General features: G+C 36.1%; 1 protein-coding gene across 3 annotated transcripts in view; it reads right to left on the reverse strand.

The window, feature by feature from the left end:
• Window positions 1–13,423, reverse strand: part of PLA2R1 (phospholipase A2 receptor 1) — a 164,296-nt gene that overhangs the window by 23,237 nt on the left and 127,636 nt on the right. For all 3 annotated transcript variants that reach the window (XM_036744379.1, XM_036744380.1, XM_036744381.1), the window contains exons 14-20: window positions 13,050–13,134; window positions 11,072–11,204; window positions 9,826–9,861; window positions 8,061–8,218; window positions 4,815–4,879; window positions 4,423–4,526; window positions 2,001–2,140 (exon numbers count right to left, since the gene is read on the reverse strand). In XM_036744379.1, coding sequence (XP_036600274.1) covers window positions 2,001–2,140; window positions 4,423–4,526; window positions 4,815–4,879; window positions 8,061–8,218; window positions 9,826–9,861; window positions 11,072–11,204; window positions 13,050–13,134 — 721 coding nt within the window. The remainder of the gene's footprint in view (window positions 1–2,000; window positions 2,141–4,422; window positions 4,527–4,814; window positions 4,880–8,060; window positions 8,219–9,825; window positions 9,862–11,071; window positions 11,205–13,049; window positions 13,135–13,423) is intronic.

The following is a 13,423-nucleotide window of genomic DNA, read 5'->3' on the forward strand; positions in this document are numbered from 1 at the left end:
TGGCAAAGATGCTAGAGTGGTTTGCCATTTCGTTCTCCAGCTCATTTTACAGATGAGGAAAGTGAGGAAAACAGAATTAAGTTACTTGCCCAGGGTTACACAGCTATGAAGTGTCTTAAAGCCAGATTTAAACTCACACAGATGAATCCTCATGATTTCCAAGCCCAGTGCTCTATCTACCATACCACCTGATGTTTAATTTGTACTTATGGTCCTCTACAAATTTGTTCCTCAATTATTCCAAATGTGTATGTTTGAGAAGCTACAGTTTTCCTAGGTATGTCTAAAAGCAGGTTAATATCACACTAAGATAAAAAATGAATCTCAGAATCAGAATTTGAGAGTTGGGAGGTCTTTAGTGACCATGTAATCCATACACAAAAGGAATCCGTTCTACAGTATGTTCAGTAAAAGGCTACTTAGCTGCTCTGAAGATTTCCAAATAGGGAGAGCCAGCCGCCTCTCTAGACAGCTGATCCCACAGCTTTAATTGTTAGGAAGTTTTTTCTAACATCAAACCTAAATCTACCTCTTTGAAATTTCCATGCATCGTTCCTGGTTATGCTCTGAATGAACATAATCCCTCTTCCATATGTTAGCCCTTTAAATACTTGAAGACAACCACCACATCCCCTCCTAATTCTTTTCTTTTCCAAGATAAACATGACCCATTCCTTCAATGGATCCTCAAGACCCTTCATTATCCCATCCTGGTTGCCTCCCTTTGAACACTCTGATGCTCATCAGCATCCTTCTTAAACTGTGGTGTCTAGAACTGAGCCTAAAACTCCAATGAAGTCTGATCAGGGCAGAAGATGATGGAACAATCACACTCTGTTCCTGGAAGCTTTGTCCCTCAACCACCCCAATATTACATTAGTTTGGGTTTTTTTTGGCTCCTAAGTTGCATGCTGACTCATACTGAGTTTGCATCCCACTAAAACCCTAAGATCTTTCAATTTATAATTTAATGCTGTCAATGGCTAAATTCTTCATACTGTAACTTAAACTGAATTTGCAGCTTCAAATGATAGGAAGTAATTGTTTACTATGATGTTGTGAGGTCATTGAGATCAGCCGTATTGTCTAACAAAACTCCGTAGGGTGGAGCTGGTTGGACCGTAAGTATGAACCCATGACAATAATGGCTAGATTTTTCAAGTTAACAGTAGAAGAAAAATCAGAGGAAAGAACCAGATACTATTTCAATAGATTAAATATTTCAATTAACAGTATGTATTATGTTAATTTAATAGTCTGAAACACTGGGATCATGATTTATTTGGGGTTTCTAAATTATCAAAATAACAAATAGTTAAATGATTATAATTCTTGGCATTTGTGGCAGTGGCTTCCACCTAAGACCCATAGAATGATTTATAAAAACTAGGTATGACTGAGGAGATAGAAGAAATATTCAGGAGTTAATTAGGCATAGTCTATGAAATCCCAGCCCTAAGGTAACAAACATAAGCCCTATTGGTAAATCTTTCATTTATTTCAGTTTGTAGGGAGATTCAATGCTTTGTGAGGCTTGAGACTGATCTGAACAATCAAAGACAATTATGTCTCAGTTCATAATGTGTTCACAACATGATAGTGGGCCCAGACACAGGAGACACAGAAGAAATGGAAGATGCAGGCTGTGTCCTAGAGGAGTTTGTTTTTGCCTCAAGGTAAAACTCACATTCATAAAACAACTGAAAAGCAAGTTAACAGCAGCACAAATGAATATATCAGCCATATTAACAGATTATATAATGCTAGGAGGTATGCAGGAGGAGAGGGGTAAATAGACTGCTGAATCCGCATCCTAAATGTTTGCACAGAGGTAGGAGCATAAACTGAAAAATTATCAAGTAGGCTGAAAGCCAAAAATTAATTTCCCATTTCCTACTCACAGCTTTTGATCTTGAAAGTCATTTTAATTTCTTTTTCACGTTTCCAAAATGGAAACTTATTTTACAGAAAAATAACTCACCACTTGAAATCAGGTTTACCTTATAGTCAAAATACAGCCATCCTTTGGGACACAATCCATGTTGTTTGGGTATATCTCTCTCTTTCTCTATAACCCATATTTTTTTACGCTTACAAATACTAGACATGGAAACAGAGCAATCTTCTTTACTCCAAAGTCCTTGGAAAGGGAAAAATTAAAGAAAAAATTAGAAGGGCTTGAAAATATTGCTGATTCAACCATTCTTTCAACAAATGCTTTGGCTAGCTATAGTTTACTCATTCTAAAATTTAGTTTTCATTCTGGCAACTGAACTATAATTAATGACTCATCATATATATATTTTCCAAGCAGTATTGGCTAACTAGGCAACACCACGAATCAATTCTAAGAGTAGTGTATGTACATGAGCATTTTGCCAAAAAGGGGGATCTGCTTGACACCATGTATACTTGGCTCATGAAGGAAAGAGAGTACAGTTATCTCTTCCACATTGTGACTTTCCCCATTGTGGTTTTGATATATTGTGGGTCGGCATAAGAAATTAAATGGGAATTTTGGGGGAGTTTTGTGAAAGACACAGACAACCCCCAAAGGCCAGAAGACAACACAGAAAAAGTTTGGAAATTCAGAAATGCATAAAACATATGCATAGTATTGTAAAATATCAACATATTTTACATTTTAATATCATCACAATTCAGACTTCTTCTCTGGTACAAAGGGAGGGCCAAAACATTTTATGAGGATTTCCCAGATCACAAGAACTCCTAACCCTGTGATATGGAAGGGATAACCATACTATATTTTGTTACACTAACAGTTTTCTTTAGAAATGTTTAATTTTGACAGAAAGGGAAAGAACAAAATAAGGAGAAGATTGCTTAATAACTTAAGAATTTTGTAGTAAGGAAATTTCCAAAAGAATAGATTGTGTGAAGTATAACACTCAGCTTTATAATGGTGACATTTCAAAACTATTACTACTTAGTATACGGAAATTGATAGGAAAAAGTCAAACTTCTTAGCAAAGACTACCAGGTAACACACAGACACACACATACCCATGTGTGCACACACACATGTGCCCATCAACACGCAAATGCGCGCGCGTGCGCGCGCGCACACACACACACACACACATACACACACACCCCTCATATTTCTACTCAACCACCTTGTCATTTGTAAGAAACCAGATTTTCTAGGTGGGTGTTTTCATGGATTTGAAGAAGGATTTCTAAGGAGAGGATTAGATCTAGCACAACACAGACTGCTTTGAAGCTGAATCTCCTGTGGGCTGGCAGTGCCTGCCAATTGCACAGGACAAGTTCACCACCTTGGGGTCGGCGATGCGAGCCAGAAGGAATTCATGGTTTTGAAAGGGGTATCTTCATTCTTTTCTTGTTTAGACTAGCCTCTGTATTCCCAAACTAGCTTTCTGTAGACTATTGTGACACCTGCTGGTAAACTCAAGTTGGCTAATCGAAAGGCCTTTCCTTTTCTAAATATATCCAGGGGAGGAAAGTCAGGCATCCTTCATCACGTGGGCTTCTTTTCTTCTGCTGCTCCTGACATTTGGTTACAAGATTAGCATAAAGCTGGATCCCTTTTCAGGGTCAACGGGAATGCTCCCATTTATTGATTAGAAAGAAGGAAGTGAATGCTGTAAGAGCAATGCAGTTTCCAAACAATCTCAGGAAAGAGCCATGTAATTTGCCATGGAGTCTAAGTAAGCCTGATGGTAATTACAGAAACTAGCTTTGTCTTTCTTTTTATAAACAGTGGATGTTAACACGGCTCAGTTGGGGAATGGGCTATTTTTAATTAAGTGTGAATGTAAAATAATGCTACGAGTAATCATAAGAACAAACTGATGAGCTTACACAGCCAAACCAAAGCCTCCTGGGAAATAAAATATATTATTCATCTTAAGATAAAGTATTACTAAACACAAGGTGCAAATGGCCACCCTACTAGGCCAAATAGCAGTTAATGACAGGCCCTTAACAAGAGCAGACGGACACATTTTCTCAAATCCAATTTCCCTTAAATGTGAATGTTCAAGTAAACTCACAAAGGCTAAACCCTCTAGCCAACTAATTTTCATCCACCAAGAATAATGAGTGAAAATGGATGCCAAGGGTCTGTTGCTTCAAAGAGCAAACCCCATGATGGGTAATTTCTTTAAATCAGTCTCAGTAGGTTGTTTCATTTTTGCCGTTACCCTGGTCCACAAGAAAAGTTACCAAGTTGTAAACAAATCACATGGTAATGATCATATAGACAATACCATCAGTGTATAGACTCATAAAGAGAAGCAAATAAATTGGAAAAAAAAAACCAAAACCTACCACTACCACACCCCTAACGTGCTGCTGATGTAACAAAAAATAGTTCTTAAGCAACCTTGTAAATGATTAATTTATGAAGAATGTCCCCCAGAAGATAAGCAAAAAGACCTGTTTTGGATGAAATGAAGCCACATCTTTGACTCTGATTATTCACAGATCTTTCTCCTCCATCATCCCAGTTCTGGTATAGTAATGGTGAGCCATCTCTCCAACTATAAGGAAATAAAAACATAAAATAAAACCCATATCCCTGTCTTGTTCTGCATACACCTCTCTTAATATCATCCTTGGGATCTGGGGTGGGGAAGTGAATCAAGGTCAGAATGTTCCTTTTAACTCATAATAGTACACAATGTTTTTTTTTTTCTAGGGAGAATGAGACTATAAGCAATAAATTATGATTGAGAGACATGTTATGTACTGATCACACAGATTGGTTTAATCATTCTGAAAATCAAGTCTGTCAATGAGAATTAAGTACAATTAAATGCAACTCATACTGAAATCCATCGTTAGGTCTTTCTTCACGGAGCCCAATCCACCAATTTTTATTATTCTTAGATAGCTGGAGGAAAAAAAACAAAACAAAGGAAAAACAAAGTTAGTATTCATTTGTTCTTTGTTATCTTATTCAATTATCTAGAAAAAGACTATACTTACCACTTCAAGAAAACTTGAACTTTTGTTACCTTAAAAATATCTCATATTCATGATGGAAGGAAATAGTAGCCAATAAACATAAATAAATAATCACAGCTCTCTCCCCACTGCAAAAGAACCTTTAACCAACAAACCAGGATCACATATTCAAGAGTAGTTTCCAACTCCAATAAAGGTCTTAAAAAGTAAAAGTACAACCCACAATAAAAGATGGAATATTAACTTGTTTTCTCTTTTGACTGAAAAATTAAGTTTATATTTTCCCAGGGATATTGATTGATAAAGGTTAAAAAAAAACTCAAGACATAAAGATCATTATTATAACTAACAGTATTACCTTCTCCATTCAAATAGAGTTAGGAGAATGCAAAAAGTCCCCACTACAAAGTTGCCAATGGTTTGTCAACTGACTCATGTATTTCATGGATTTTATATAGGTATTTCTTAATGGTCGAGATGTACAAATCTAAGCATGTTGGAGGTTAAAATAAAAAGAAATGCGGTGCTAGAACTATAACTCAGGAAACTGCACACCCAATAACTTGACTTTCAGGGAGGTACTAATAAGCACATCAGTCTTTATGCTTTAAAAAGTCAACACACAGACAGCATCCCAAAACACAATACAATAGGAACACAGCACACTTATTAGCAAATGGCTCATGTCACACGTCTTCCTTCCAACAGCTCTCTTTTTTTTTTTTTACAATTGAAGCATAGGCTTGAGGATCTTTAAGTTGGTTTGGAAAACAGGTATTTACCAATCTACTCCCTGTTGTGCTTTTTCAATACAGCTTTTCAGTTGCTGAAAGAGTAAGAGACAAAATAATGACTCACTCTTTTCTCTGGATGAAAGGTCTATGGATAACATTAGAAAACATTTAGTTATAACTGTTCCCTTTATTAGTCTTTTGGAGGGGTTTTGTCCTGTTTGTTTATACAACAATTGGGTCTGGTCACAACTACTTTTTTTGTTGTTTCTTAGCATTGTTACAATCCTAAAAACTATTTAAGCAGGACGATAAGTGAAAAAGAGCAATGCCATGAAACATTTGCCCTGCTTCTGCTTTCTGAGATGACAAAGGTAGAAGAGAGGATCCCAAATGGATTCTGTGTGTTTTAGTCCTTTCTCTAGGCAGAATGTGGCTCCATCTTATTTTACCACACCCAATAGGGATTAGCAAAATGAGGAACCTCTTTATTTTTGGACCTTGCAATCAATTTAAGTGGTCGAACAGTTAAAAAAATAAAAAATAGATAAAAACAATTCTATTACTAACAGGAAAAAAAGATGCTTTAGGAAATTGAATGTGCATACCAACTACAGATTTGATACTCCCTAATTGAAACCAGGCCATCTGGCCCCTTTTGGGGCCTATGCCACATACTATACAATGCCTCCAATAGTGGCAAGGGCTTGGGTTAAGACAGCCAGTTGGTAGTTAGCTGAATATGCTAAATGCTGCAAGGTCAGTCTGGTATCCAGATGGAACAGTCAAAGCCTGAGAAAGCAGTGGTAGTCCCTGTTAAGTTCCTGGGACTTCCTAGTCCAACTAGATTTTCCATTTATTTTGGCCAACCCCACTGATTGTGAGATTAGGGGTTGGGGAGGAAATTTATAGGCTCATCAAATCATCCAATCATGGGTTTTGAGTTGAAAGGGCAAAAAGGGCCTTAGAGCTCTTCTAGAGTAATCTCTTTATTTTAAAGAGGAGGAAAACTGAAATAAGACAGGTCAAATGACTTGACCAAAGTCACATAGACACTAATTGACAGTCCCAGGATTCAATCAGATCCAGATTCTGGCAAATTCAGTGTTCTTTCCACTGCACCAAATTGAATGTGAGGAGAAATAATAAGGAATAGTTGCCAGGAGGCTGTGGAAAGTCTTAGAGGAAAGCTTAATCTTTGTCAGAAAGATTAAGATGGCCCTTTTATTAGTAGAGATGGATTGATGAGGAAAGCCCAGAAAAGTTAAGTGACTTGTCCAAAGTCACACAGGGATTACATGGCATAGCTAGACTCCAAAGTCTGTATCTTTTCTACTGTACCGTGATAAATTTGATATTAAATATTATTTGATCAAGAATATAATTAAAACATCCTGCTGGTCTTAAAAGTTCAAGGTATTATGCCTTTCTTCTCTCTTTTTTTCTATCTCTTTCTCTTTTTAGGCCCATTCTCTCAATCTCTCTTGGGATGGAAGTACATGGGCCACTCAGGGCCCTAATCCATTGCTGATTGGTATAGAAGCTTTAACCTGCTCAGTTTTTCTGACCTGGATTTGTTCACCCCTCATTAGGCCACTTAGTAGACCCTCTTCCTGTAGGCTCCCCACATTGTGCTACACTCAGTGAGGACACCTTCCTGCAGCTTAACAGAACTCCCAAACACAAGGCTTCAACCTCCTTCAGTTGCAGGGATTACTGGAGGGAGCCACCATATATGGACAAGGTACTATTCCTTGATCAATTATTATAAAATAATATGAAAGTCCTGGATCTGGAAAGGATCCTGTAGGACCACCTAGTTTCTCCCTCTGCCTTCAGGCAGAAATATATATAAACCATAGATGAAAGATAAGGCTTTCTTTCATTTTCAAAGGTTTCTAGAGACAAAAGTCACAACCTCCTTTGGTAATCTTTTTTCCTGTTCAACAACTCTCAGGTTCTTCTCCTCAACCAGTCCAAATTCTTAATCCTATGGTTTAAGCCCATTATTTTGCTGTCCTTAGTGGAGAAGGGGATTTCTAGTCTCCATCTGCTGTACATGAACTCTGTATAACTTGAAAGCCAGGGAAACAGGTGACTTTCATTAAAGAATAAACTTTGCAAAAGCAAAACCCCTGCTTCTTTAGCAACATTCCCGCTAATCAAGAACGAAGCCAAATGAAATGAATGACATCCACATGCCAAGGTCAATTTTCTTGCCTTCTCAATCTCTCTAATAGAAGATTAAAAATAGGGTTGTGTTTTCTAGAAAGTTTCAACAAGGTCTGAAATCAACACGGAAACGTCTCAAATGATATGGCGTGAGCTAATCTTTAAAATCTTCAAGGTTATTGTGTAGAAATTGTTTCTGATTACCATTTTTATTCTGCTGTGGATAAATTCTTGTTCAAGTGCAGAATGAATGGTGAGTATATCACTGCGGAGCCAACCACAGACAAACTCAAAACTTTCCCACTCAGAAGGATCACTATGAAAAAGGTATTCGGTCCCTTGATGGAAAAGCCATGGTTCATCTAAAATATAAATTTTAAAAATTATGTCAAAAGATATACCATATACTTAAAAGAAGGCATAGTCATAGATTGACTCTAAGATTATCAACGATTTTTCTTTTTAAATGCCTAAACCTCTCATTTTCTTGAAAAAAGTTTTGTTGACATTTTAGATTTTTACATTAAGTCATTTCTAGATTAGCTCCCCTCGGCTGCCCTGAAATGAATCCTCCCTTTTAATAATGAAAAAGTTAGGCCAAAACAACCAACAGTGACTACATCTCAAAATGTATGCAGCATTCTTTTCTGGTAGTTGCCCATCCATTACCTAGAATAGGAAGTTATATTTCACTATCTGTTTTCTGGGACCCAAAGTGGAGGGTAATTACTGAAGAGTTTCTCTTCCATTTATTTTTCTCATTTAAATGACTATAGTTGTGCATAGTGGTCTTCAGGTTTTGCTTATTTCATTCTATAATGGTTCATATAAATCATCCCATGTTTCTTTGAATTCCTCATATTTTTGTCTTGCTGCACAATAATATTCTATTACTTTGCTGTACCACAATTTATTTAGTTGTTCCCCAATCAATAGACTCCCTCTTTGGCTCTACGTCTTTGGATCAGGATTATGGAACCTTTGGGATAATCAAATCTGACCTCTTTATTTTAGTCTGTGATGAATATTTATGGATATATTAGACATTTCTGTCTGTTTCAGCGCTCCTTAGTTACAGGTCCAGTAGTGGTATTTCTGGGTCAAAGAGTATGTACAATTTAATCTTGCATAATTCCAAACTGTTTTCCAGAACAGGTGGACCAATTCACAGACATACTAACAGTGTATTCATGTACCTGTCTTCCTATGTAGCTTCTCCAACATAAATGGTTTCTATTTTTGTCATCTTTTCTAATTTTCTGGGTGTGAAGTAAAACATGACAGGTGTTTTAATTTGTATTTGTCTTACTATTAATGATTTGAAGCATATTTTCATATAACTTGATAGTTTATAATCCTTTCAAAAATTGTTCATAGTCTTTTACCACTTAACTTTGGGGAATGGCTCTTGTTTTTCTATATTTCTGTCCATTCCCTACATTGATCATTTTCTATAATCTATAATCTATTACTACTACTACTACTACTACTGCTGCTGCTGCTACCACCACCACCACCACCACCACCACCACCACCACCACCACCACCACCACCACACACAGACACACAACAACAATAATTAGTCTTTAAAAGGCAACAATAAGTAGTATAATAGCATCTCAATAGTATTTTCTGACAACGGTTTTGAGAGGAAGGAAGTACAAGTCCCAGTTTTAAAGATGGGGAAACTGAAACCTAGGAGGAGTGAAAAGACTTGCCAAGATCATCAAGCCAGGACTCAAATCCAGGTTTTCTAACTTCAAGTCTAGTGCCCATTTTACGAACCATTTCTTGCTTTTAAATCACAAATGATGAAAATGGAAATAAATTATAATATTAGTTCCCAGGAACATTTAACTACATCACTAACTTTAAAATATGCTTTAGTTTTAGAATTGTAAAAAGGAAGTGCTGATAACGACAGAAATGGAATAGCACATAACAAAGAATTGCCAGGCTAATGGCTTACCATGCATGTACCATTTTGGGATCTTTGGTTTTACATCTGCAAAGGAAAGAGATGATTTATACATAAAAGCAAACTAATTAATTGAATATTTTCTCACAAGAGGCATTTCATTTAAAACAGCTTAAACTTAAAAATAATTTTCATTTCAGCTTAAAAATGCTTTTAAAATCAATTAATTAATGGAAGTAATTTGTAATACTTGATATAATATACGTGTGTATATATATATGTATATGTAAAAACATTGCAGATTTGCAGATGATGCTACTGATAGTACACATTAACCATATAGATATGATATTATACACAAGAAAACTTTTTAAAAAAATGTCAACATGACATGTTTTTTCAAATTGTAGAGCTAGATCCCAGTTAGTGTGAATAATTTATCCTATGGAATGGTCCCATTATTTGAATTTGTATTACATAAAAATCCATTGGGTGAGAACCAATCACTATATTTTACATGATCATAACTCTAAATAATACTCATTTTAACATATGCAACCACTTAATGGAATTCATTATTTGCATTAATTGAGACCTAACCATATCTGCAGAGGTGATAGTTCTGCAATTACAGAAGAATATTTTGATAACTTGTGTTAATGATTGAATTCTTGAATGCTGGTGGCATCTTTTCTCATTTCCTTTTTTTTTTTTTTTTGGCAAATCAATTGGAGTTAAGTGACTTGTGAGGGTCATACAGCTAGTAAGTGTCAAGTGCCTGAGGCCAAATTTGAACTCAAGTCCTTCGGACTCCAGAGTCGGTGCTCTATCCACTATACCACCTAGCTGTCCCTCTCATTTCCATTTAACTCTCAAAAAGCTATCATGCCTCCTTTTTATAAAGATATGCAGTACAACTAATTAAATATATTCAGTGGAAACAAATTCAACATATTGTTGGGTTTTTTTTGTTTGTTTATTTTGGTTTGGATCTGTAATTTTGTAGAGTGGGGAAGTTCTTCCACTGGTGTCAATCAACCATTGGTTTATCACTTGTGGTCTTAAATAATTGCCTGGGGAACTAAGAGGTTAAATGACTTGCCTGGTGTGTGTTAGAGGCAAGTGCTGAGCCCAGGGCCTCCAGCACTGAGGCAGACTCTCCATCCACTAACTCCCACTGCCTCTTGGCTGATGGGTATATGAAGCTTCTATATGTTAGTCCCATATCCCTTTATCCTTGCGGAAGAATAAGAAAGTGCATCACATAAACACAGACTGAAGCTCTTTATATTTTTACCTCTTGGTATTTTACATATCCATTCCCGTTTGGAAGCACACGCCAGGGGCAACAAAGTTTTGTTTGCCTGGTACACAGCACAATTTCTTGCATCCTCTCCAAAATAAGTATTTTCTAAAAATGAAGCAACAACCTGCAGCAGAGGAAGGTCATTACTCCTTAATAACGATCCCAAACAAAAGTTTTAAATTGTTTTTCCTTAAAGAACCATCACTAGAAATAGTCATTAAAATTTGTTTTTGGAGAGAAATTCAGAATTGTAGGTGTAAAGTTTCAGTTAAAGCTGCTCCCCATGGTAGAGAAGCTGCTTAGCAAATTAAGACTCTGGTCTTCTAAAGGAACTTGGTAGCCAAGTTTTTCCCTTTTCTTGAAGTTGCAAATAATAATAAGTTTGTGAGTTTGAGTGTATTTTATGAAAACTTTTAGGATTATATTACATAGACACAATTGGCTGTAGCCTTGGGATTTCTAGCAGTTTCTGCAAAAGACTCAAGGTGTTGTCAGATTTGAGTAATACCTTTGATGTAAAGCTCTTTGGGGGAAAGCCCAAGATTTTATATACCACTAATAACTGCTTTCTAACATCTAGGTAGTTTTAATCTTGAAAATATATAACACTTTCCCAAGAGAGATCACATAACCTAGAAATGAAGAAAAAATCCTCAATAATTTCCCCTTACAACTATGAAATGACAAGATTCCATTATCTTGTCAAAACAAGGGATGGTCCCTAGATAAAAGATATACAAAATTATTGATAGTTGATAGTACAAATGGTTTTTAGCCAAAAGGCCATTTGCTGACTGAGGTAAGAAATGAGTAAGATGGAACCCTAAGCTCACATGTTTTCCATTCCCACACATAAAACAATTCACCAATTTAAAACTGACAGATGTTTAGAGAACATGCATTTTGTAGTTTGTTGTGCCCAGGGAGAAGTGGTGCGGATTTGAGTAAGTAGTTATATATTTTTATCTCATTTACTTTGGGTAAACTATTTTACTTAATTTACCCTGAATTATTTAATGTGTTTATTTTGTTTAAACAAAATAGTGCTTATCACCTATGTAATAACGACATTAAGTTTTAATATCCTCATAACAATATCATATAGTGGGTAGTGGAAAAACGTTAGAAATGGGAGTATTGCACAGAAGAAAAAGCTCTTGTTCTGGTATCTGAGGATCCAAGTTCAAATCTTGCCTCAAGTGTGGATTACCTATGTACCCCTGGGTAAGCCACTTAACCTCTTAAGCCTCAGCCCCTCATATGAAAAATGAGGGGTTGGATTAGTTGGCCCTTCAGGTACTTTTTTTCTCAGATTTTATGATCTCTATTCTACAGATTTATAAACTGAGGCTCAGAGCAGTTAAATGCCCCACAACAAGTTAGTAAAAGAGTTAGGATATAAACCCAAGTCTTCCAGTAGTGTTCAGTATTCTATTCACTATACTGTGCTGCTTTTCACTACATATTTTCTAAATTCTTTATTGGCACTCAGTATTTAATTGTGTTGTATGTCCTTTTATATCTTTTATGTACATATTGCCTTGTACATACTGCAACCACTTCAAGCTTTAGCTGGGTCTTCTCTCATGATTCTAGGGCAGGTAAAGAATCTTGATAGGATATTGCTGATGATATAACAACTTTTGCAACCCAACAAAATAAATATATAGGTAAAATTCCCAAGTTTGAAAAATTATGAGTGGTTTTGATTTCAGAAAACTGAGAGTTCATATAATCCCCAAAAGCTCAGCTCTTGAAAGATGTAAGATTTGTCTAAAAGAAGTCATGTTGCAGGCTGGTCAGACTTGCCCAGGATCACACAGTTTCTAAGTGTCTGGGGCCAGATTTGAACTCTATGAAGATAAGTCTTTCTGATTCCAAGCACAGTGCTCTATTCACTGTGCCACCTAGCTGCCCTTCAAAGTAATGCTCCAGTCCAAATTCCATTATTGTATTTGTAAAAACTTACTGGAGTTCCATCAGACCATTCCCATGACCCTTCAGATAATGGGCTTCTTTTATTAAATCCAATCCAGAACTGTCTTTCTTCTGTCCTAGAGTGGGCAAAGAAAACAAAAATCCTCTCGTTTTTGTCACTGTAATTTAATTGTTATGTTAAGAGAATCAGAAAAAAAATTAGTTTGAAATTGTATTGACTAGAAAATATTCTTTTAGTGCTATTGGTGTGATTACACATCAGACCAAATCAACCAATATATTTATTAAGGAATCAACCAGTGTATGACCCTCTATTGCAAACATATAATTCAAACATAGTTGATACTTTGAATTTTGCCAAATGAGCTAGGCATGGTTTTAGTATTTTGCTTTGGGGACTACCTT

This window comes from Trichosurus vulpecula, chromosome 2 (assembly GCF_011100635.1).
Source record: "Trichosurus vulpecula isolate mTriVul1 chromosome 2, mTriVul1.pri, whole genome shotgun sequence".
NCBI lineage: Eukaryota > Metazoa > Chordata > Mammalia > Diprotodontia > Phalangeridae > Trichosurus > Trichosurus vulpecula.